The 26,383-nt window shown below is 41.7% G+C and overlaps 2 protein-coding genes across 5 annotated transcripts; one reads left to right on the plus strand and one right to left on the minus strand.

Moving 5' to 3' along the window:
- The first annotated feature begins 17,015 nt into the window (after positions 1–17,015).
- On the plus strand, positions 17,016–21,971 carry LOC133906307 (uncharacterized). Of its 3 annotated transcripts, none has more exons than XM_062348176.1 (10): positions 17,016–17,296; positions 18,805–19,142; positions 19,250–19,333; positions 19,455–19,970; positions 20,066–20,198; positions 20,269–20,431; positions 20,509–20,637; positions 20,742–20,936; positions 21,015–21,137; positions 21,540–21,971. In XM_062348176.1, exons 2-10 carry the CDS (start codon positions 18,884–18,886, stop codon positions 21,651–21,653), a joined length of 1,716 nt encoding a protein of 571 aa, XP_062204160.1. In that variant the 5' UTR covers positions 17,016–17,296; positions 18,805–18,883; the 3' UTR covers positions 21,654–21,971. The 3 variants fall into 3 exon arrangements, with proteins under 3 accessions (XP_062204160.1, XP_062204159.1, XP_062204158.1); XM_062348175.1 differs by having other exon boundaries at positions 17,016–17,822; positions 21,540–21,970; XM_062348174.1 differs by having other exon boundaries at positions 17,016–17,307; positions 21,540–21,970.
- An 865-nt stretch (positions 21,972–22,836) lies between these two features.
- On the minus strand, positions 22,837–26,383 carry LOC133906306 (protein IMPAIRED IN BABA-INDUCED STERILITY 1-like). 2 transcript variants are annotated; one of them, XM_062348173.1, is made up of 7 exons: positions 25,754–26,383; positions 24,673–25,221; positions 24,477–24,574; positions 24,260–24,377; positions 23,694–24,170; positions 23,279–23,411; positions 22,837–23,189 (listed from the first exon to the last, which is right to left on the minus strand). In XM_062348173.1, the coding sequence occupies exons 1-7, from the start codon at positions 26,381–26,383 to the stop codon at positions 23,167–23,169; spliced, it is 2,028 nt and encodes a 675-aa protein (XP_062204157.1). In that variant the 3' UTR covers positions 22,837–23,166. The 2 variants fall into 2 exon arrangements, with proteins under 2 accessions (XP_062204157.1, XP_062204156.1); XM_062348172.1 differs by lacking the exon at positions 22,837–23,189 and having other exon boundaries at positions 23,223–23,411.

Here is a 26,383-nt window from a genome sequence, read left to right on the forward strand (position 1 = left end):
GTATGGTGATGAATTTTGAGATCTAATTTAGGAAAAAAAATTGTAACTTTGTCATTATTAGATGTATAGAAATGATCTACATTTCATTCTTAATTGGATTTAGTTACTAGATTGATCTAGGTTTGAATTTAGGTGGTTGTTTCTTGGCGTTGAATTTTAGAAGGAGAAATAAGCAATAACTCTAATTAAACTATAATTTAGAGAAATATCGTAATTTTATCATTGTAGATGATTTAAAGGCTAGATTAAAGTCACATGTAAATAGATGTGAGTACTTACATTAAAATCTAGAGACAATTGCAAATTTTCCACTAATTGAACCGTTATTGCAAATTTACGATTAAAAGATTACAAAAATACCACTAGAACTGTCATTCGAGTGGCACCTTGCATAAAATAAAAATCCCGGGAGGTAATTGCAAATGCCTTTAAAATCTAGCTCCAATTTTCTAGTATGTAGATTACGTATATTTTAAAGTCTTGAATTTAAATACTAAGCTAATGGATTTTCTCTATTAATTAATCAATATAGTGAATTTAACATAATTAATAGAATATTATATTGTAGGGATGACACGTCTACTCACGGGTCGTAAACGGACATAGCAGTCTTTGGAAGGCGGGTCCCCTGACCTGGCCTAAGTACCAAAAAGAGATGGTCCCTCAAATAGGGATCAATTAAGATGCGAGGTAATTCAATAAATTTATTCTAGATTTTAAAATGTTTAATGATTATAAGTTGTATGGGCTTAATTACAATGATTTACAGATGAACGGTCATGGATGTACACAGATCGAGGGTCAAAATTTTTTAACGGTGTTGAGGCTTTTTTAGGCTACCACAGCATACAAGAAGCTAAAAAGGAAACATACCGATTAATATATATAATGTCTGTGTGTCAATTGCAAGAACGAGAAGCAGTTTTCAAACATAGAGCAAATTCGTGCACACTTGATTCGCAGGGGTTTCAAGACTAGCTATACTCGTTGGACTGAGTACAGTGAACTTGAAGGTTTTGTGCATGAAGGGCAACCGACAGTCGAAGAAGATGGATGAAATGGCATGACAGCTAATGAATATTTCGATATGTCTGCATTCGAAGATACTTTTATCGAAAACGATGGAGGTGATATTTTTGTTGGCAACAATGAAGATGACATAGAACAAATATTGCGTGATGGGAAGGAGGACTTCACCCGTAAAAGACAACATCAAAAGTTCCAGCGCAAGATGACTCTAAAATATCAGTTTACCCGAACTGTAAAGATGAGCACAAAAAGTTGTATGTAGTGCTGACACTGATGCAAATAAAGGCTAGCAATGGTTGAGCCAATAAGAGCTTCAATGAATTATTAGAATTTTTGAGGGAATTATTTCCAAAGGAGAATGTGTTGCCCGAAAACACATACCATGCCAGGCAAATTATTTGCCCGTTGGGATTAGAAGTAGAGAAAATACACGCATGTAGAAATGACTGCATATTGTTTCGCGGTGAGGATGCGAACTTGTAAGCGTGTCGTGTTTTCAATAAACCACGATACACGCGCAACGTTGATGATATTGAGAGTGATGGTGTGGGGGTGAAGAGAAAGAAGAAAAGACCCCTCTTGTTAAGGTGGTTTGATATTTCCCTATAATCTTTCATTTGAAGTGATTGTTTGCTAACAAAGTGAATGCCGAGTTGATGCGATGGCACACTGAATAATGCAAGCAAGATAAAATGCTTAGACACCCTACTGATGGTATGCAATAGAGGAGATTCGATACAAAATACAAGAAATTCAGAGATAAAGTGAGGAATATAAGGTTCTGGTTGAGTACGGATGTGATGAACTTGTACAACGAGAACTTGTAAAAGAGTGATAGAAGACAGACATCAAAATTAAATAAGCACTTCAGTAAGAAAATAGGCAGCAACAAGCTGAAGATAATGTTTTGAGCCCTGGTGGTTGTCGAAGCAGCTACGCATCCGCAAGGTTTCCAAAAGAAGAATGACTCATTACCCTGTGGACGACATCACAGAAAGCAAATATGCAAGCTTGTCGTTCCCACTTTGAACATTACCATAACAGTGGCTATGGGGCAGGTTGACCAATGTGTGGAAGGGGTTCTCTTCAACGATTTCTCAATACTGTGGGGATACGCCAAGGTCCATGTGGACTCCGTATGAAGGTCGTACCATAAGATTGACATGGATTACCCTGGAGAGGCGGGTTCTAAGAGGCTCGGATCAAACGTAGATGGTTTTGATCACTGCACAAGCACTATATAGTGTTTGAAGAAGAGGCAGACAAGTCGTCTGATGTAAAGTCGGACCCACCACGGTCGCCGTCACTACCACCATCACCAAGAAGATCTCCAACTCCTTCCCCATGGAACTTGCCACTACTGCCATCAAGAGAGCCAACTTCCCCCACCCCCCCCCCTCTTGGAAGTTGCCACCACTGCCACCAAGAGAGGCAACTCCCCCACTAGGAAGTTGCCACCACCACTACTAAGAGAGCCAACTCCTACCCCTTAGAAGTCGACATCACGTGCACAATCTAGGAATTTGAGTTCATCTCAGAAATTGACTTTATCCCAGAAGTAAAGGCCACCTAACAAGGTGGTAGCACCTGAGAAGTTGCCTTATAAACAAATTATAGAGGAAATCAGAGTGATAGTGGATGCCAATGTTAAGAAATTCTTGCAAAAGCCAGAGCCTGAGAAGAAAATACCAATCCATGCAGAAAAGTAGAAGTTTTTCTTGAAGATGGAAAAACTTGTTGAACCTAAGCGTAAATCAGACAACGAGCGCATCAGTAGCAAGAAATACTTGAAGGAGTCTACGATCGAACAAATACTGCAAGAACAAAATTTAGAAAGATTTCTTGAAGAATCCAAAATGACAAGAGATCAACTTCTAGACGAGTCCTTGGTACCAAAAGCAATCGAGAGATGAAAAATTAGCTGGGTAAACTGTTGGTCATGCTAGAAGTGTGGAAAAACCTAATATTTCAACTTTGGAAATTTCATGCGTGGTACATGAAGTAGTCGATGCAGGGTAAATAAATGTTTGAGGCTAGATACAAGCATCGAGATTTCCCTCATGGGGACATCACTATTTTTATATTATTCAAAAAAATGTATCGAGCGTACCAACAAGATGCCCTCGACGTGTCTATCATGACTTGCTGGACTTTTTAAGTGTTATATACGTATAATTTACAATATACATTTTTTACCACTAGATTGAATGACTTAACTTATTTCTTGTGTAGAATGGAGGTACATAAATGCAGGATGGAGAGCATCCACCATGTGGGATTCACGACCCATATAGAGTAAACTCGACAACGATCCAAAGCATACAAAAAGAAACCAAGGACTATACATTGGAGTGTATTCTGAAGCTACAATTGAAGAAATACATATTTTTACCCTACCACTTTGGGTATGTGTTTTCCTCCTTAAATGTTCTACTCTTTTTGAGAAATACAACATTAGAAATTAGTACTAACCAACCTATGGTGACTTATGTGCAGTTTTCACTGGATCCTCCTAATCATCTAGCTAGACATTAGCAAGATCGTTGTCTTGGACTCACAAAGTAATCCAAAAGAAACCTACCAACCTGTCATTAACTTGATGCAAAGGTAAACTCGATCATTTCGTTATTGCTATTATAATATTTGATTTGATTGAATCTAAGTCTACTTACGGTAATAATCACACATATATAAAGTGTACACACGATACATCAAGAAAAGTGTTAGACATAGCCATACATGAAAGAATGGATAATCTGATATAACTTTTCTTATAGGAAGCAGGGTCCAGGCAATAATTTATGTGCTTTTATATATTGGAATTCATATATAGATTCACTGGAGACTCGTCGCTCCAAGTGAACGATGTTGAGGTAGGCGATTACATATTGATGACTAATTTTCAGGCTTGATATGTGTTCATAAGAATTGATTTCTTCAATTCTTGAAATTGCAGTTTCTCAAGCTGGCCACAGATTGACTCTTGCCTATTGAAATCGACGCACTTCAAGAATAACTTGTCGGATTCATCAATGATGAAGTCATCAGATCAAACAGCAAGTACCATGAACTTGGCTGGTCAATCTCATTAACTTCATCTAACAAGCAAAGGCGGAGTTCAGACCCTTCGATTAGCAAAAAACCTTATACTTCTTATCCTTGTTGTTACAAAACTTGATATATATGCGGTGTATATATATTGTGATGAGACTTGATATTTTATGACTTAAATTTATATGTGCTTGTGTATATATGCTGCGATGAAACTTGAAGTATTATGAATTAAATTTATATGTGTGTGTCTATAAATATACCATATACTATTGATGGTAACAAGCAAAATTTGAAAAGGGTGGGAAATACTATCATTGTCGGTTGGTAAAACCAATTGGTAATGATACTCCACATATTATTGCTGGTTTTATCCACAAACCAACACTGATACTAATTTTTAGTGCCGATTTTATACCCGTCACTGATACTAATTTCTATGACTATCAGTGCCAATTAATTAGTGGCAATTCAAAACCTGCCACTGATGGCGATTTTGAACATGTCAAAATAGTGGAGGTCAGTGGCAATTTTGAACCGCCACTAATAGCCTGTTCTGCTGTAGTGGAAAGATAGGGCGATGATACATTTCAACCGCATGAAATTTTCCTTTTCTTTAGTCAATAAACGGCGCCTGTCCGAGCACCGAATTGTTTCTTCTACCTCCAGTCAAACCATCGCGCTCTCTTCCTTATCATGTCGTGTAGCTTGTTCCCCTACCCTGCCCTCCTGCCTTCATCTCCATCAGCTCCCCAGCCACCATATCGGCATCCATCGTCCACTGCCACGCTAACGGATATGTTTTTGTTGCCCATGCCATCAACTCTGCCCACCACCTGCCTACCGCCCGCGGCACCAACGTTATCGGCTCGTCGCAGCCCATCGCCAGTCTGGCTATCACCCTAGCCTCCTTCTAACCCCAGGGTCGCCGATAAACCTCAAAAACCCTTAACCCTAACCCTCTAAACTCGTTTTCACATGGTCACTGAAAACTTTCGAGTTTTCAGCGACCGAACTCTAGGAAGAATGAGAAAGAAAACCTAGCCCCTTCGATGGATCACTTGGCGAGCTAGCTCTTGAAACTTGGTCTCTGTGCATGCATGCATAGACTAGTAACTTGGTCAAACTGGCCCGGGCGCACAAGTTCATGCATATCTTTGACCGTTTGGACCATATCGGACGGACTTGGCAGATGAACTACTGCTCCCTCCATTTTAAAATATAAGATGTCATTTGACTTGGTACAATCTTCTAAACTGAACTTGACTGTTAATGTTATTTAAGTACAATATTCAAAACAATAAAATCATAATCACTAAAAAGAACTTTCAAGTATGAATTCAATGGTATCATTTTTACATCACAAAGTTACATATCCAAATTAGGTAAATAGGAGCCTCCGGGTCCCCCTTTAGGGGGTAGGTTTTAAAATAAATGTTCCTGTCTGGAAACCTATAAGTTGTTTGAGCCTTTAAATGAATATTTGAATAGTTGGCTCAAGCCTACAAAACAGGATATTGTTTGACTAATTGTTGGTAAAAACTTCCAAAGTTTGAATCTTAGAATAAGTGCATGCCTTTTAAAATGAAAAGGAGGGAGACTGTTCAACTAGCTGCTTTCAAAGGGAATAAAAATTAAGAAAACACCTCTAGTTTTCCGGTTCCAAGTTCCAGCGTGTACGTCGTTTCCACTAAAATTCATGAAGTAACTAGTATTTTTGCCATCCTAACTATTTTATTTTCTCACACTACATTTTTATTCAATTGAATGTATGATTTCCGAGGGAAAGTATTCAGTACCTAGGCGTTGAATTGCTCGTGGACCGAGCCTCTGCAACTGCAACAGGTTTTGGGATGGCAATGGAAAAACTCCCCGTGAAAGTACTAGAACGTCCCCATCCCTGCCCCGGCCTTCGGGGAGTATTTTTCTCCATCTCAGCTCTTTGCCGGGGAATGGGTCTGAAAGAACCATGCTACCATAAAAACTATTTTTAAGGATGTGTGGTAACTTCTTTACATAGATATTTAGTTATTCATCGCTGATCAAAGGTATGTGAAAATGAACGATTTTTACAAGTATAAAAGAAATTATTTGTAAAAACCGATTATCATAGTTGATTCACTTAAGAAATCCCTTGTGGTAATTCTCATTTCCACAGTCGGTTCCTTAAGCGGACCGTCTGTGATAATCGGTCATCGAATCGAATTTTTTTATCTGAAAAAAGTGATTTTTTTTTTCGACCAGACACCCCGGCGACCGCGACATCGTAAGTCACAAGTCACGTGATTTTACGCGCACGTGCAGTTCTTGTCACTTGAACCCAACACGTCTGAACTCACATAAACCCTCCTTACCATCCCATCATAGAAATACTAGCGATACTAATAGCATAGATAATCCTTTTGATCTCTTCTATTTAAAACTTCAAACGATTATTTAGATGCTTAATGACTTTAAATGAAAAAAAAACTACAAAATTGTAGAGATAATCGAAGGCTATAATTTTCTAATAAAATTTGTCCATCCGATTTTGTATGAAAAAATTATAAATTTTATAAGATAAACTATCATCTATTATTAGAGGCGATTCCTGATATGAACAGGATGTGATAATGATCCATTTTCTAGCTTATCCTACAAAATTCATAACTTTTTCAAGTTCCAGTGTGTGATAATGATCCCATTTCAATCTCTTATACCTAAAATTCAAATGTGACTTGCGACTTATGTGAATCGCTTGTAATAATTATCCCATTTTGATCTCTTATATCTGAAACTTTAAATGATTATTTGGATATCTAACTAAATTCAAATAAAAAGTTTTTAACTACAAAGATGTAAATCTCGTCGAGGGCTACAATTTCTATATAAAGTTTGTTCCCATTCAACTTTGTATGAAAAAGTTATAATTTTTTTAATATAAGATGACATTCGTTACCAGAAATGGTTTACATAAGGAACCGCCTTTGTAAATGACACCCATTTTCAGAGGCGGTTGACATCTATTACCAAAGGTGGTTCAATTAAGGAACCACCTCTGACCTTTTACACATATAGTTCCTTATAATCATCATATTATCAAAGGCGGTTTACATAAGTAACTATCTCTGAAAATGACCTTTTACACGGACGGTTCCTTATGTCGTCTGTCTTTAGAAACTGTACATTACCAGAGGGGTCCACATAAGGAACCATCTCTGAAAATAACCCTTACACAGGCGGTAATAAACCACATCTGAAAATGACCTTTACATAGGTGGTTTCTTATGTCATCCGCATCTGGAAATAGGTTAGGTGGTTTGTCATATGAGCCGCCTGTGAAAAGGCACCATAGGTATCCTGAAAAATATTTTTTATACTAGTGAATGATATTGCCTAGAGGGTGTGAATAGGCGTTTTAACCAAACTTTAGCCCCTTTTACTATTTGGCCTAAACATGCAACGGAAATAAACTAACGGATTTTTCAATATTGAAAAAACCTGAATATGCTAGGCTCAACTAGTGCACAATCACTGTAAATAAGTGTGAAGATTACAACCCTAGAGTGTGATAAAGATTATTCAAATCTAGTAAGAAAACTCTAATATAATGTTTTGAAATTACTGTTCATCGGATGTTCCGATACTGTTTATCAGATGTTCTGATATTACTGTTTATCAGATGTTCCGATACTATTTATCGAAACTTCCGATCAATGCTAAAATAGTAGACTTAAATATCATGAAATTAACTCAATGCACATATAAATAAACATACAAGCATGAATATCAAAGTAATACACAAGAGGAAGGAAATATGAAGATAAATAATTTGTTACTGAAGTTCGAATATCCACTGATATCCTACGTCTCTGTTGAGAATCTCGGTCACACTTGATCTGAGTCTTTTTCAACTCTTTTCCTCACGAGGTTACACATATGCACTCTTCGCCTCCACTATAACCAACCCTTCCTCCACTCCAGAGATGGTGAGTTCCACAACCACACTCAGGCCTCCTCACAATCTTCATTTGAGAAGTTCGTCGGTAATCCACCACCGAGTTGTCTAGGAGATGGTAATATCCAAGAGTAACAAACTCCTGAACTTGCGCATGATCAATACCAAGTGCTCAAACACACGTAACTAATGCGACATGTGCGAGCAACCCACGTTCTACACACCTCACTCTAGCCTAACTAAGCCATAAAGGCTTAATTCTCATAAATTCTTGATAGAGAGGGAAGGAGAGTGCTCAAAGGTGAAACACCAAGTTCTAACACATCTCACAAGCACCACAAAGATAGCCAAACAACCTCAAAAGCTCTGCCCCCACGCAAGGAGGCAAAGCGGTATAAATATCTTACTCTGAAAAACTAGTCGTTGAACTCAAACTACACAGATCGAAACTTCCGATCCCCTAATCGGAATTTTCGATCCCAAGAATCCCAACGGTCAAATTTGAGCGAAACTCACTCCCAGATCTAGTAAAAACCACACATCAGAAGTTTCAATCTGGGAATCGGAACTTTCAATTAAAAACCAGCCGAACCCAAGAGCACCAGATTTCTAAAAACGAGCTTTCCGACTAACATCAGTACTTCCGATCCCTAGATAGGAAGTTCCGATTAAAACTAACTCCAAATCGAGAATCCAACTCTTCTGAACATCAGATGTTCCCACAAATCAAAACTTTTGATTTCAGTACAATTGACACTCTGAAAATGGCGATAACTTTTGATCTTGATATCCGATTTTAATGATTTTAGACTCTACGAAAAACTTATTCAGAGGGCTACACATCCCTACTAAATTCATAATCTAAACCACATTGGATCAAAGCTACTAACACTCCGAAAACCAATTCAGATACTTCCTCCATTTTTTTAAAACTTAACCCCCCAAGATTAAACTAGGAACCACATGAAACATGCCAAACACTACTAAGGCTTGGCTACAACCACGTTTCACCACTGAGGCCGACAACAACAAATGGTTAAATCTAACACACATTTTAGATACATCGGACTCCTAATGTGAACTCTCAACACAAACACATTCCACACTAAGCACATGGTTTGAGCACTCGATACAACTATCGAGCAACGGTTTCGTTAGCACCTCTTGATAGTACAGCTATCGATCCTATAACCCTATATCCTACCAAACTCTTTGAGACCGACAAAACTAAAAAGCATATTCTACTTATAACTTTGCCTTGAGCAATCCCATCGAACTTGACAAACACATCATTCAAGCACCATCGTTTCTCATAACTCTTTAAGGCTCGTCATCAACTCATCTTCTCTTGATGACGATGATCATACTCACTTCTATCTTGATCTCCACTCGATCTCCGGTAGCTTAATGAAGTTCACTTGATTGCTTCCCATACACCAAGCGTGGAAGACTTATCTTTTCACATAATCTTCATTTGGTCCACCACCAAGGCATGAACCATAAGCATCAAGCATATACGTTGTCTACTAAGCTTGTTTTAATCTTGCTATTTCAACTTGTCATATTGAATATCTCAGTTCAACTCGTACCTTCTTATGAAACCTAACCCTAATTTACTCTCAAGCACAAAGCACATGAGTTAGTTCATAAAATCAAATTGGCAACTTTATACCTTAAATCACTTGATCTTTACAAGTAACTTGGCATTCACTCTTTATTGTTAATCTTCATGTAGAACCTAACCCCACTCACTCTGAAGCACATAACACATAACATATGAGTTATATAAAACTCAATTGACAATCTTATACCTTTAGTTACTTAATCTCCATAAGTAATTTAATATTCATGCTTATTGTCAATCTTATTGAGACCATCCTCAACCTCCGAAATCTCTTTCACTCTAGCTTTTCCTTCATCACATGAGCATCACCTAGAGCTTAATGACATCGATGCATTTCTTTTGATCACATGATATTTTTCAATGAATCCATATCCAATCCTTCATGCATCACCTACAAATAACCTACTAACAATTTTAATCATAATTATTATTCCATAAGTATTATCATTAATTATCAAAATCACACTTAAGAGTTAGATAGACTTTCGGGTCCCAAACAGGTCTCATCCCCGATAGCAGTCACACTTAATTGTTAAGAATAGCAACAAATTAGCATAATTTTATTATAAAAATTAAAAACAAAAAATTAACATAAATTTAATTATGTACACATTAAAAGATATTCAACATGTAATACAAGGTTCTATCAACTATATAAGATATAAATAGTAAATTACCTCTCATATATGTTCTTTTAACTTTTAACCATAGGTCATTTGTTATACTTCTGATGGGGCATGCGGGGGACGAGAATTTTTTTTCTCCCATTAAATGTCCGACGGGGTGAAAGAAAACCCAATCCCTGTGATAAGAGGACTTCCCCCGGGGATGGCATCGTTGCCATGAACAGGATAGTAGTACCTAGAAAGATGGTTGGTGAATAGCAATATTTGTGATGCTGGGTTGTTCGGTTTTCGGTCTCTACAGGTCAAGCTAAAATTTAGATAGAGATCAAATTAGAGCGGTGTCAAATTTTAACTGCTAAACCGATGTTTGGTTTGAGATTAAGCTAAAATTTGGTCAGTCAAAAATTTTAGCGGACGATTTGGCTATCCAAAATTTGCCCAGAAACGCTATAGAAAAATTTTGGTCGTCCAAATTTTTCGAGACATAATCAAATTTTAGTCTCAAACCAAACAGACATCAAATTTTTAAAGCACGACTAAAATTTAACTTGACTCACTTTGATCCCTAACCAAACAGCCCTGTTGACTCCTAATGGTCTGATGCCAATAGAGCATCTACTGCCCGCTAGTTAAAAAACAACTGATGATCCTTCCCTACGAACTGAGCCAATCGTGAATTCTGAAAACACAGGAAGAGTAAAAATATAGGATTAGAATGTCATAGTATCTTGAATCTTATAGAATGAAAAAACACAAAAAAAAATGCAGGAATGATTGTTTGAATAGAGCATAGGAAAAACATAGGAATCAGATAAGAGAGATAGACACATAGAAAATTTTCTATGAAGTTGGATTTCATGTTATAATTTCTCCAAAATTCATATGAAAGAAGACATTTCATAGGATTTTCATAGGAAATTGACAAACACATTCCTTTGTTCCAAATGATCTTTATAAGAAAATTTCCTAAAGATCGAAATCCTCCAAAATTCCTATAAAAATCCTACAATACAAAGGAGGCTTTAGTTCTCTAGTTGGTTGCATAACGTCTCCGGATTGAGAGGCAGGATATGATTTATATTCTATTATTAAAAAACCATAAGTTTTCTCTTGCACTAAATATGTATGTTTACTTTTTCTTCATTAGTTTTGGTATTTTTCAAGTGCTTCAAATCAACTTAGTTTTCAATCAACATCCTAACACTTGGATCAACACATCCAATGACTTATGGGCATTTGTGATGCCCCTTTTGACAGCCCGGCCCGTTTCTCCCCGAGAGTGCAACCCAGCCCATCTGCTCTCTCTCTCTCTCTCTCTCTCTCTCTCTCTCTCTCTCTCTCTCTCTCTCTCTCTCTCTCTCTCTTTCTCTCTCTGATAGCTCGGCCCCACTCGTCAGATCTTTCCCCTCCATCCGCGCCGTGCTCACTCCCGCATTCGGCGTAGCGCTGCAACGGCCGCCCGAGATCACCGGCGCCCTTATCCGCATCCGCGAATCCCACAGCCGCTGCACGCACGCCTATATATGCCGCCTAGCCTGCCGCCCTCTTGTTCGCCCACAATTCCGCCCGCTGCACACCCTAGTAGAGCCACCATTGCCAGCGTCGAGCTCCACTGAACGCCGTCCACCGCGATTGAGCTTCCCCCGATGCATCTGAGGCTGTCTTCAGCTTCGTCGAAGCACAAGGAGTCCCTTCCGCCGCTCCTCGACGCCATCCCACCGCTGCATGGTCCATCTCGTTGAACTCCGGTGAGTCTCGCTGCACCTCTCCGTCGCCCACCTTCTTCGTTGCATCTTGAGGTCGGCTAACCGGTTCTTTGGCACCGTAGGACCCTGAGGAGGCTTCCCCGACCCCCAATTTCGCGCATTCGCCACCGTAGCCAGGTCCCCGTCGAGCTCCGACCCCGCCGCCACTTCCCTTCACCGTCGACCATCGTCGAAACCCCGCCGACTGCGGTAAAGCCCTTGGTGAGACTCCGCGTCACCATCTCGTCCTATTGCGCTGTTTATCGTTAAATTTAGTATCCCGTAACCCCTATCACCGCTGTTTTCTGTCACCGACGACCACCCATTTCCCCCCAACCACCCTCAGCCGTACGATCTCACGTGGATGGCCCAGATTAGATCAAGCGAAAACCATACCCCTTCGATCCACCATGGACCGGTGGACCATGCCTCCTCAGCTGGTCCACGGGACCATAGACCCAGTCAGCACCCACGTAGCCACAACGCCATCATTTTGTCTGACATGGCAGTCCCAGTCAGCCAACCGATTCGATTTAGCAACCACGTCAGCGTGCTAACGTCAAGCTGAAGTCATAATTAGGTTTTCTAAATAAAAATTAATCTGTTAATTCTTTTAAATAGGTAATTTTACATATAGGCCCCCAAACTTTTCTATTTTCAAAAAATACCCTTTTTAGCCTTGCAATTTTACTTTTAGCCCCTTGTAGTTTATTTATATGCATATAGGTCCCTAAAATTTTATAAATAAGTCCATGGAACTTTCTGTTTTTACAAGTTAGCTCTTGTACTTTTTCAGAAAAGCCCATGTAGCTTAAAACTCTCATAACTTTTTCATACGAGCTCCGATTTAGACGATTCTTGCGCTCTCGCGATCGTAGCAGCGAGTACTATCCGTTAGTAACCTTTTTATAGTGCCTTGCTACTGTTTTGTGTATTGTTCTTAGATATTTGTGTTTTTTGGTTTCCGGTGTGCGCGATTGCAATATGAGACGAGCGGTTTGTGAACTTGCAAGACCGGACGTTCAAGGAGTTTGAACAACCCGCCGTTGCAGGGAAGTGTCCTTGATCACATTGATCCCATTATAGGAAAGTGTATCTTTTATTTTTCTAGATGCATGCTTGTCAATATGAATCCCATGTTTAGAGTTTACTAGTATTTTTTCTATTGTCCTTGTCGCATGTGTCATAGTTTGAGTGTCAAGGGTAGAAATGCTTAGTTGTGTTGTCAAGTCGAGTGAGTTAAATATTAATCTGAATAATGTTCTATGCAACATGAACCAGTTTGGGTAATTTTTGTAGCAACTTTGATCATAGGGATCTAGGCAGGTTGGTTTGATTGGTATGGCTATTGTTTGCGCATTGAGTGATGTGCAAGTACCTGCTGTAGATCCTAAGGACCAGTTTGTGAAGCCTGTAACTCGGTATAACAGTGCAACCACGAGAATTATATGGGTATGACATGTCCAATTACTTAGATGTCCTCCTTATTCTATATGCACTAGTGGACGGTTGAGCGGCACAAGAGGGGGCCTCTGCAGCGGATGAAATCCCTGTTAGCGGTGAAACCTTAGTGGGTGCATATGGATTTGGAGGCGCTTTGTAAAGGCCTTGTAGTGACACCTCGACTCTACACCCCAGAAGTGTGAAGCAAAACGGGAATCACGACTCGTGGGTAAAGTGTGCAAACTCTGCATAGTATAAAACTGATCGATTAGCCGTGCTCATGGTCAAGAGCGGGCTTGGACTTCTTCATAATTAGTGGAGATCTTGGATGGTTGGTTTTGGGTAATAGGGTGGTGGAACCGCGATGAGTTGGTAGCCGGATATGGGATATCTAGTGAGTTTGGTAGTCGGATGGAATCTGATGAGCTGTCCCTTTAATGTTAGTGTCATCACACATAGTAAATAGGATTGATATGTCTTTTGAGTCCTAAATTAGATTGGCATAGATGCAGTCAACCTGAGTCAAGCCTTCCTTGTTTTAATCCTCCATGTCATGTTTTCCCACACTTGTTGAGTACTCCATGTATTCACGCTTGTTTTCTCCCAACCTCTTGATGCTGCTCAGAAGGTGAGGATTTTGAGGACATCCCGGCCGATGGAGCTGAGTTCTAGGCGAAAGAAGACGTCGACCTGAAGACCTTATCGTAGGCTGGCGCTCTCCGAACAATGCCTGTGGTTGGATGGAAGACCCGCTATTGCTGAAAGTTATCATAGTGTTTTCTTTAAGACCTACGGGTCCTTTTGTAATGAATCTTATCTTTATCTAATGACACAGTTATGTTATCACTTATGAAGTCACCATGTGTATGGAAATTTGATCGTGATATACATATGGAATACATATCTGGTTTGTTCCTTGAAAACTAGGTGTGACAGCGTTACAGTGGTGATCATTGATTTAAGAGTCTAAGATAGTGATTTTAAGAAAATATAGTTTTAAGCATTTGAAAACTAGTCACTCTTCTTTTATACCTAGTTCCTTCTAAATGCTCTTGTTCTTCTATTGTACACGGTAATATGTACCTTAACTTAACAAACTATACATATCTGCACATCCATTTTGGATTAGCTTAATAAGTAAAATCTTTGTTGTAGTCCATCTAATAAAAAGATGTGTTTGTCATACTATTTAACTTTTTACCATCAATATGTTCTTTTTACATCAAGATTGAATAATATTTGAAAACGATCAAAGTGAAAAGTACTTTGGTCTATTATAATTTTGCTACGTTGTGTAAATATTACAATAAAATAATAGTGGTAACACTTTAGAGACTGCGCTGATGTCCAAAACGTCCATTATGTGACTTGCAAGGACAACAGTGTATTATGCTAACTCTGATATTTATTCTCCCTCAACAAAGGAATGTAAAGGCACAGTAAAAGAGGAAAACATAGATATTAAGTTGAAATCAAGTGCAACGAATATATTGGGAAACAAAATAAAATTGCAAGATTGACCATATGTGTGCAATGTAGGAAAAACACAAGAATACAAGAATTCGGAGAGAAATAACACAAGAGCATTTTCCATAAGTCTAGATTTATTTCTTTGCTCAATGGGTTTTATCAGATTTTCATTCAAATTCTTGATAAAAACTCTTTAGTTTCTTCGTTTACAGTAGTATTACTTCCGTTCTAAAAAAAGATGTCATTTTAGGACATTGATTTATTCTCAAATATATGTTGTTTTAGTTTTCAATGCGGTGTTGTACTAAAGTGTTAATATTAAAGGTTATTAAAAAGTGAAATTTCAATTGAATGAGTGTGATAATTGATGGCTTATATGCTATTACTTTAAAGTGGAAGAAATTGAGAAAAGTAAACATATAATAATAAAAGAATTTATTATAATATTATTTTATGTGCCGAATACTAAAACTATATTAAAAGAGATCTGAGTAGTACTGTATAACACACCCTCCCAGATTTAACTAGATTTCGTCAATATATGTTAGTATAAATTTCAAAGGCACAATTGTATGAATCCTAATATTATTGTTGTGCGACAAATCTAAATTAGCTCGTGATGTTTGAAGTTTTGAAAGGCTGAAAGTACTCTGTGTAGGGTGACATCATTTTCCTTTGGATGCAGAGCAACATCATGAGCAGCAGGGAGTACATAGGCACCTAGCATAGAGAACGGGGAGCGACATTTTTGGTGCTGCGCGCCTTATTGGATTCAGCAACGTTTTGTCATCAGTCATGATAGCGAGCTCTGAAATCTGAATAGTTGCCAGCATCTTCTCTCGGGCAAAGCAGCCAGCCAAACGAATTTTTTTTTTTTTTTTGGCGAATGCCCTTTGCATAATTTGACGCCAAGGGAAAACAAACAACAGAGGACAGCAAAAATTTTGGCGAATTTGTCTGGATTTCATTTGACAGTTAATTCGGAGGACGTTTTTGCCAAATTTTACGCAATACATCGATGCTTGGAGGGCATTAGTGTTAAGTAGGAGTATATGCGAGCATGTACAGTACGATGAGAACACTGCGCGATTGTGGAACCGAAATGCACAAATTTGTTTTGGCTAATTCGGTGCATATTTAGCTGGATGGTCCTTGCAAGAAAAAAGATTTAGCTGGACGGATAAACGCTCCTAATGTAGAATTCATATTTAGGTACAACAAGCTCGTACTCGTATCTATCTATGCATTTTTTATAGATATATTTTAGTTCCAAACTCCTATAGATATTGAAACTATAGCAATATCTAATGTAGCGTTTGGTAAGAGTCGTAAGATAGGATAATTTTATTCGTATATTTGAGATAATATATATATATATATATATATATATATATGTTTGTTTGGTTGGTGAGGTGAAACAAGTCTATTTTAGTATTTTGGATTCATCGTCAGTGTCACGTTTAAAATAGGATAACTACATTCTATTATTTTTGTAATAGGTCCGTCCCGAATCTTTAAAGAATATTATCTGATTCTGAACTATTCTATTTTATTGTTCTTCATTCAAACAGCTCAAAACGAGATGGATCCGCTCAGTCCCATCCCCTCTCACCAACCAAATATTACCTAAAGTGACTTATGTAATCCAAGTCTAACCTCAACCTATGCCCATTTTCATGTCAAGCCACACATGCAAATGTTTGCTGGATTTTATTTTTCTTGCCAAAAAAGGTCTCCTGCAGTTTGACAGAGTTTGAGCGAGAGTTTATTAGCTGTGCATGACAGCATGAACTGTTCCCCGCTCTGGCCACCAAACTTTGGCCAAATTCACAACCAACAAATTTATGCCTGAACAGAACAAAACCCATTAGTACAACACCAATGTCAGACAGACCTGCCCCACTGACACACACCAAAGAAGCAAATAAAGAAACATTTTTTGAGGTAAAAAGGAAAGAAATTGAAGTCGACATCACCTAGATGGCTGGAACACACTTTTTTTTTTCTCACCAAAGACCATACCATAAAACAAAATCTACTGATACTCCAAAGTCCAAACCGATAAAAAAGAAAGAAACTGAAAACCTCTAATAAAAAGAGCAACAATGCACGAAAGAGAGACCAAAGAAAGGCTGCTGCAACCTTGCAGCCTCCTCCGTCTTCCCCTGTCCATCCACCTTCCTTCCCCACTCTGAACCTTCTCAATCTCCTCCCCCACGTGGAGTATAATACATATACGTAGACGCACACGCGCAAGCACATGAACCACCTCGGCGACTTCCTCCCCTTCCTCTAGTTCTGCACTGCTCCGCTCCGGCCACTAGCGCAACCGCCACCTCGCCGCCGGCCGGGCTGGCCGCCCGCGCCTCGGGTACCCTTCACGTAATGCTTCAGCCTTGCGGTGTGCGGTGTGTTGCCTACTTGCTTATATTCTTTTTAGGGGGGAGACGTTTGCTTGTTCAGCGTTCGCCGCCGGCGGCGGCCGGCGACCGGCGAGTTTGTGACCAGGAATGGACCTATAATGGGAAAGTTTTGGCTTTTCTGGGAGTTTTGGGGCGAGTTTGATGGTGGAGCGTGTTCTTGGCTGTAAATGAAGCGATTTTGCCGGTCTTGGCGTGTCGGTTTGGCTCGGCTTGTTTTTTTTTTGTCTGCCTAATTTTTGTTGGTTTTTGGATACAGCCGGCAAGCTTGGCTTCTTGGTAGAGACAGGTTGTGTGTACCTGTCATGGTTGGATTTCTTTTGGCAAAATTTGTGTTTTTCCCTGGGTCGCTGTAATGCCAAACATCTACTAGTTGTTTGGGCGATTAAAGGCGGAGCCTTTGGGCTTTGGCATCAGGCTGGGATTCTGATGCAACTTTTCGGTTCCTTCTGCTGCTAAGGAGGCCCCTTTGATCGGGTTAGTACTTCGCTGCAGAGAAAATGCCATGTTTTCCAGTAATTTGTTGTTTGTATTCTCTTCTTCAGTAAGGATCCTTTTTGCTGTCATGCGTGGAATTAGTGCGGACGTGAATCCAAGTCTTTCGGATTCGTGCTGTGCCTATTCATTTTTTCTTCGTTTTGATTTTCTTTTTTATAAAAACTTCTTTGAAATCTTCTTGGCTGAGATGAAGACTAAGATCCAGGTCTTGTGGTAGTTTGGGTCCGATTATTTTAATCTCCAGTGTGGGTTTCTGTGCTCTTTGCCTCTTAAAAGTTTAAACAGTTTTTGTTAGTGGCCATTAAGTCAACTTGTTGAGCTGAAGAGTTCAAGGAGCAATTAAAACTTTGCAGAATCTTTATATTTAGTATTCATTGTTTTATCTGGAGTACTAGTTGTTTCTGAAAACTTTCAAAGTATTTTCATTCTTATACTTTTTAGTTTATTTTTTAGATTCTTTTTTGCAGCTGTATTCTGTGCAGAAGAACTGCTCATGTTATGAGCATAGATGCATGATTTCTATTGTCAGAAAATGGATTTCTGTGCAGGCTGTCATAAGGAGTGGAACCCTCGTTGGTGATTAGTAGGCCACCAATAATATCATCTCTCCTGGGCTTATTTGCCCAATTTATCATCAGTTATTTCGAGTTCCATGTAGTCCTCATATGATTTATAGCTTCTAGCGTCACATAAACAGATCTACATTTTCTTCCAATGTTATGTTTCTTTTTGTTATACATCTTTTTTTTGTCATATCACTGCGTGCAGTATTTTGCTGGATTTCCCCTTGGTTTCAAGTTCTGTATTTAGTACTCTTTTCATCTTCAGTATTAGTCATACTTTAATAGGTGCTATTATTAGAATACAAGAAGCATTAATCGATGTCTTTTGGTTTCTTAGTTCATTTATGAAAGCATTCTAGTTAGGCTCAGCTAATCTCTTTGGCATTTCTGTTTTGCAGCTTATTGAAATCTACATTCTGGTCAAATGCTGTGAAGAAGAAATCGTCTTGTGCTGAATAAATTCAGCTTACAACAACTATGGGTGCCTGCGTATCTTCAAGCAAAAAGCGGAGATCGCAAAGATTGTGCTGTATATATAGGCGTTACCGCGGAAAGGTTTTAAGCAATGCGCCTATAGTACGCGCCAGCGATGTGGAGAACTTCACTGCTTCTGGAGAAGTTGTCCATGTAGGAACTTCTGCAGCCACTCGGCGGAGATCCGATGGCTCGAACGTTACATTCCACCTCACACAATTGCAGTGGCATCACAGTGAGCTGGACACAGAGAATGGAAATGGTAATTGGATTTTTTTTTTTTTGTTACTTGCATATGTTCTAAGAAATGCAAAGTCTTAGATTCAGAGAGCTGGGTTAAATCTTAAGTATTTTTCCTAATTGGTCCAGTTGTGTGTCAAGAAGAAGCATGGTTCGATTCTGTCAGTATTTTGGGGTCTGACTCTGATGAAGACTTCAGTAGCGTCAATGGAGGTTTGTATGCTTTTCAGCCATTTTGATTGTTACTAAAAGTGCTGACTTGACGCCCTATATTCAGACATTCTTTTTTCTTTGAAAGGGCCATATATATTCAGGCTTGATTTTTTTCTTGCAGACCTCCCTGCTATGTCAAATTCAGCAGGCACACAATTAATGCAGTGTGAAGATGCTTCATCCATCGCTGATGCCATCCAGAAGCTTGAGTGGATTTTTGACGGTTCTAGTGTTGCTCAAGCTGTTGGACAGTACCTGAAAAGAGATTCAAACAAAATGGATAGATCAAGGCAAGCTGATGTTCAAGATGGAGATAGGCCTAAAATTGCAAGCCCGGAAGCATGTGATGTCTCTAGTGGAAAGGTTGAGGACGGGAAGACAAGAAATGAGGGTATAAAAATTCTTACAAAACTTAGAAAAGGCGAGGATCCATGTAGTACCTTGAAATCTTTCAAAGATGGAGAAAAAGCTCATGAAAGCATCTTCAAAAGTTTGACACCAGTGTGCACGCCTCGTCACGCTAACAAAGTCCAGCCGTTGGCAGTAGCAAGTCCGCGGGGCCAAAAGAAGAAATCAGCAGTTGTAAGGCTTTCTTTCAAGAGGCAATCTTTTGAAGGAGAGCAAACTACTGAAATATGTAGGTTTTGCTCAGATATGTGCACCATTTGTTTTGCAGTGAAGTGAGGTAGCTAGGATTAAGAAACATGATTGAGGTTAACTTTCTACTTGCAGGTTCCTCTAGGAGGTACTTGATCCGTCCAAGAGCTGGATTATTGGTTCCTCAAGCCAATGAGAAAAGTTCAGAAGGTTGTTGGTCTGTGCTTGAGCCTTCCACCTTCAAACTGCGCGGGGAAAGCTTTTTTAAGTAAGAATTGCTGCACAAATGCGTTTAATATCTTGTGAATTTGATTTTTGTAACTTGGAGTTACTTGCAGGGACAAAAAGAAGTCTCCAGCTCCAGGTAGTTCTCCATACACTCCAATTGGTGTCGACATATTCATGTCCCCAAGGAAAATACACCACATTGCTCAGCATATTGAACTTCCATCTGTAAAGTCAAATGAGAAAATTCCTTCCCTACTTATCGTAAACATTCAGGTATGATCACCAGAATTCCTGCCTTGAGATTTAACATGTTAATTATTCCAATGATTACAAATATTTGTTCCATACAGATGCCTACATATCCTGCTGCTATGTTCCTTGGTGATAGTGACGGGGAAGGGATCAATCTAGTGCTTTATTTCAAACTGAATGATAACTTCGAGAAAGAGATTTCTCCTCAGTTTCATGACAGCATCAAGGTAAATTTCTCGATTGTTGGATGCTGTCTCTTTCCACAGATAGCTGATGCCTACGAATCCGTAGCTGGACTGTACTGAATTTCTGTCTCTTGGTTCATTTTCAGAGACTTGTAAATGATGAGATAGAAAAGGTGAAGGGTTTCCCATTAGACTCAACAGTCCCTTACAGAGAAAGATTGAAAATATTGGCAGGGTTGGTTAACCCAGATGACATGAATCTGAGTTCTGCGGAGAGGAAGCTTGTGCAGGCTTACAATGAAAAGCCAGTCCTTTCAAGGCCTCAACACAGCTTTTATGTGGTATGTTGCTTCTCTTGATATGGTTCTGTTTTTCCTTTCTTTCATACCAACTCTTAAAAGACATGTGGGTCGATGCAGGGATCAAATTACTTGGAGATAGACCTTGATGTGCACCGATTTAGCTTCATCTCAAGGAAAGGGCTCGAAGCGTTCCGAGAACGATTGAAGCATGGTGTAATTGATCTCGGTCTAACCATACAGGTAGAATGACGATCCATTCTGCTCTCTTTATTCATTATATGCAACTCAATACCACAAAAAATGTTATCTGCCAATTCGATGTCCTCGGGAAAGTTCTTAAGAATATCTGGGCATGAAACTGACCTAAAGACTAGAGTTGCTTGTCTTAGGATTATATCTTGTAGAAGCTTGGACTGCTGAATATTTCTGAATTTTAGAATAAGTTTAGTTTTTTTCCTTAACAGATCATCTTGAAATGTGATGAGAACCCTCAAAATGTACCACTTATCTGGAAATTGTTTGTTCAAGTATAGTAAATCATAAATAGCGATCCTTGTATAGTATGCAACATTTTTCATCCTGTCAAGTTACAGATGCAGACTAATTTCTTGATGAGCTGAACATATTGAGCAATTTACACAGGCCCAGAAGCAGGAGGAGCTTCCCGAACATGTATTGTGCAGTGTAAGGCTAAACAAAATTGATTTTCTTGATAATGGGCAAATACCGACGCTCTTGCCTTGTGACGACGACTGACAATTGAACTAGCATCAAGTTAACTGGAACTGTTGTTTTGGTCAAGACCTGTCATATTCACTCGCAAGTTCAGTCCCTTGAAGCTTGAGCTCGGCTCGCTGGTCGCGCTGCTTGGTCTCAGAAGGGAGGATGCATGGTGGTTTCGCTACGCCAGATTAACAGCACTGCTGTGTTTCTCTGTAAAAGCCTGCGTATATAGTCATGTTATTTGGCATCTGGTTTTGCGAGTCGAATTATATTGAAAGTTGATTTGCGGATCAGGAACTGAGCATGCCATCAAGACTGTCTTATCAATCTATCAGGAGTAAATTTTGCAAAACTACATTATAATCATCAAAACTATAATAAAACTACAATTTTCCTCTCCTATTTTATAAAATTATATTTATTTTGCATCATTTTATCATAAAACTGCACTTTATTTAGTTTAATTATTATAAAACTACACTTTTCACCTCCTATTTGTATAAAATCATACTTACTTTATATTATTTTATTATAAAATTACATTTCTGTCACTATGAACAAATCTGATAAGATAAATTCACACGTCATATATACAGGCTTAAGTCCTCATCATTTGTTGACGTGATCAACTACATCATATCACAATTGATTACTGGTTAGCAGATCCTACATTGTTTTGGGATTCTTCTCTTAAAAGCTACCGATCTGACACGAGTTGCATTTCTAAGCACGAAAAATTGACGTCGGTGGAGATTGACATGGCATCATTTGAGAGGCTAAATGGTGTCATGTGTTGGATATTTGGACCATTATTATCCTCATGTGTTGAAGCATTTGGACAATTTGGAATGACTAGATTTTCAATTAGATTGACACAACCGTTTCGAGATGCAAGACTAGCATAGGGTGAAAGGAAATTGCTTAGATCAGCTTTGTTAATGGATAGACTCCAATTTGTAACTTCTTTGGCTCTACCTTGTCCCCCCCCCCCCCCTCCTAATCTGCTTCTGTTGTACTCTCCCTTTACTTTCTTAAATTAATATATAATCTGTAGGGACCAGTCCCTCCAGTTTTTCTATAAAAAAAAGTGAGCTAATGATGGAAGAAGATAAGAAATTGAGGTGACAAGTGGATGATACTACTACAGGCATTATGATTGGCAACTCTATAACCTCTTTCTATACAGAACATGGAAATCACATTTTGGAACCTCCCATTCATTTTATCAGAAGTGAGCACAAAAAAAGATCTTGTACAACAACAGTGTTGTTCAGTTCAAGTAGAGCAGATTTGGTTGCATTATAACTGAAAAATACTACAACAGTTTCCATCTGAGCTCCTCTTTTTTAAGGAAACCCATCTGAGCTCTTTCTTTGATGGCATGAGGCCGACTGTCCAACCCTGAAAAAACAACTGCTCATCAAGAGAACTCATGATTTAAATTTCCTTAAACCCTTCGATTTGCTTGCAGCATCTTTATTTCCTTGGTAAGTACATACAATCTGATGGTGTTCTGCTGTGTGATTGTGATCATGCCATGCCTCTGTCAATGCTGCTCCCTTTTGCTGCCTGTCAAGAAGGAAGCAATGCAATGGCAGTAAGTCATGGTAGTTTCAGAGAAATTAGACCAGCATGCATGAGCAGGGATAGAAGGTCACCTTTCTTGAACCATGACCGGCGACCGGCTCGCCGTATCTGCCGCTCGTGGTTCTGCAAGAGCTCGTCGATGCGCCGGGGCTGCGACAGCAGCGGACCTGAGAAGTCCACCCTGTCCACCTTCCCCTTGTACTTCTGAAAAACCCATTCCCAGGTCACGCAACAGAAGCGAAATTCAGCAACTGAAACTATCAGAACACAACAAAGCAATGCAATGCTTCCCATTTGTGCAAGCGACCGTTTTCCATACTGTCGAATTGGCTTTGAGATTCTCTCTGGAGCTTTGTCAGGTGAGGTAGGGAGATGATTTCGCTCCGGCATGAATCTCAAAGCCATTCCAACAGCTAGGATAGTACAAGCGGTCGCTTGTACACGTGGTTTCGCATTTCTTTGTGACCCAAGTGTGAGTGGTGAGACCTTTCCAGTCTTGAGCTGCTTGGCATCCAGTGTCTGTCTCAACCTGTTGTTGTAAGCTTCAGAGGTGCCGAAGGCCTCAGCAACTCGTGCCCACTGCTTGATCATCTCCTGCTTCTCCACCTCGTATGGTACCGTGGTGGTGGTTCTTGCGGCGTCTCCTCCTCCATTGTTGTTGGTCCTTGGCCCCTTGGAGCTGCTCCTCTTCGTCATCGCCGCCGCCGCGGCGTCCGGCCGGGGCTTCTTGGCCCAGGCAAAGCCGGTGGACGCGGCGAGCTGCACGGGGCCGGAGAGCGGGAGGCGGCCCGCGAGCCGGGGCGCCTCCTTGTAGCTGCTGGACATGGTCCTGGCGCGCGGCGCCGCGTCGTCGCCGTCGCCGTGCTGCTTGCTGATCGTCGGCACGGGCTGTAGGTCGACGAACAGCCGGGTCTCGCCGTCCTTCCTCGCCGCCGCGTTGTCGTCGGCCCCGGGCAGCGATTCCTGCGGGTGGAACCAGCAGCAGCGGTCAGGTCAGCTCTGAACACGCACCGTGACTGGGATTTGTGACGGCTCGTCTGACGGCGGCGCACCTCGGCGTGGACATGGCCATTGCCGTGCCTCTGGTTCGTGTCCGGCAGCTGCATGCTCTTGTGCGCCCTCGACAGCCGCTTCGCCGCATCGCCACCGTGGCTCCTGCCGTTGCTCCTCCTGGAAATGGCATGCCACTTCAATGCTGCAGCACAGGCCAGGTGCAGTGCTCCAAGAAGGCAACGAACAGTTGGGACTAGATGGGCAATGGCTGAGTACCTTCTAGAATCTTCTCGAAACTTCGCGTCCATCTCCTTGTTGGGCGCGTACTTTGGCAGGCTCGACGGCTCGCACGCGTACGGCGGCGTCCTGAAGTACTGATCAAGCAGCAATGCATGGCAATTGGCATGAGCATCAGCACGAAGAAGATTCAGACATACCCAGTCTGAGATAGCATGGCATGGACGATACATACGTCGGAATCGAGGGCAGTGGCGGCGGTGCCGCGGGCGGTGGGGTCGAGGGAGAGGAGTGTGGCGAGGAGGCGGAACGCGGGCTCGGGCATGGAGGAGGCGAATGTGTCCCTGAGGCGGCTCGGGTAAGGGTGGTGCGGGCGGAAGACGGCGGCGTGGGCGACCCCGGAGCGGCGCCAGAAGTCATCCGGCGGTGAGCCGCAGAGCTTGAAGATCTTGTGGATCTGCTCGACCTCGGTGCGGCCTTGTAGGACGGGGCGGCGCGCGTGCATCTCGCCGAAGACGCAGCCGGCGCTCCAGAGGTCGACGGAGGGCTCGTACGCGGTGGCGCCGAGGAGGAGCTCGGGCGGACGGTACCAGAGCGTGACGACGCGGCTGGTCAGCGGCGCCGCCGTCGAGGGTGTGAAGAGGTTGGCGAGGCCGAAGTCCGCGACCTTGAGCTCGCCGGCGTTGCTCACCAGCAGGTTAGCGCACTTGATGTCTCGGTGCATCACCCCGCGCGCGTGGCAGTGCGCCAGGCCCTCCAGCAGCTGCCGCATGTAGCACTTGATCTGCACGCATCACGTTGTCAGTGTGATGGCCATACAAAGCGCTAGGTGTGATGGCCATTTTGCATTCATATTTTTTTTTCTAAGGCTCACAACCGTCTTTTAACCTTATGACGTCTTGGCCTCCCGCCGCCCGCTCCGCTCCCCCATCTCAGGTGGTGCTCCTGCGTCAGATCCGTCGACGCCACACTAACCCAATTTCATCAGACCATCTCTGCTTGTCCCCGCCTTAGCACCACCCATTGGCCATCCTCCGTCGAACTTTCTCTAAACCTATCAACTATCAAGAAGCTACCACTGTCAACTCTAAAACCCTAACCCCGCTGCCGCTAACCCGTCACGTAATCGCGTCTCCTAAATTAAATTTAGGAGGTGTGATGCATATAAGGCGTAGATCACTTAACCGTGATCCCGCGATCATAGTGTCGTGAAATCCTATAATACGTATGAACGTATCGCGATCCTGACAACTTGCAGCGAAGGCAAATAAGGAACTTTTCCTGCAGCGCGGAAGTGGTAGGTGTGTGTGGGGTACCTGGGGCTCGGAGAAGGCGACGTCGGGATCGGAGTTGAGTCCGGCGAGGTCGTGCTCCATGTACTCGAAGACGAGGTAGATGGCGCAGGAGGAGCGCGAGGTGATGAGGCCCTCGAGCCCGACTACGTTGGGGTGGCGCTGCAGCCGGCGGAGGATGAGGATCTCCCGCGCCATGAACCGCACGCTCTCGGGCTCCACGCTGTCAAACCGCACCTTCTTGAGCGCCACCAGCCGCCCCGTCGCCAGCTCCCGCGCCCGGAACACGCTGCTGTACGTCCCCTGCCCGATCTTCTCCAGCTTCTCGAAGCTCTCGGCCTTAAGGGGCACCCACCCCTGCACGGCCTCGGCGGCCACGGCGCTCAGCCACGACGGCCACCCGGCGGCAGCCTGCTCGCCCTCGATGTACCGCCGGAAGCCCCCCAACCGCGCCTCCCCCGGGCGGCGGCGCTCCTCCTCGTCGGCCCCGCCGAGCTCGAACGCCTCCAGCCGTACCGGCCGGCTCCATATCGACGCCGACCCCAGCTCCGCCGACACCGACGCCGACGCGCTCCTGGACACCTCGTACGAGGACGAAGACACCTCGTACGCCGGCGAAGCCACCGCCCCGGACCTCGACGCCGCGCACCCCAT

The sequence above is a fragment of the Phragmites australis genome, chromosome 23, assembly GCF_958298935.1.
Source record: "Phragmites australis chromosome 23, lpPhrAust1.1, whole genome shotgun sequence".
NCBI classification, from domain to species: domain Eukaryota; kingdom Viridiplantae; phylum Streptophyta; class Magnoliopsida; order Poales; family Poaceae; genus Phragmites; species Phragmites australis.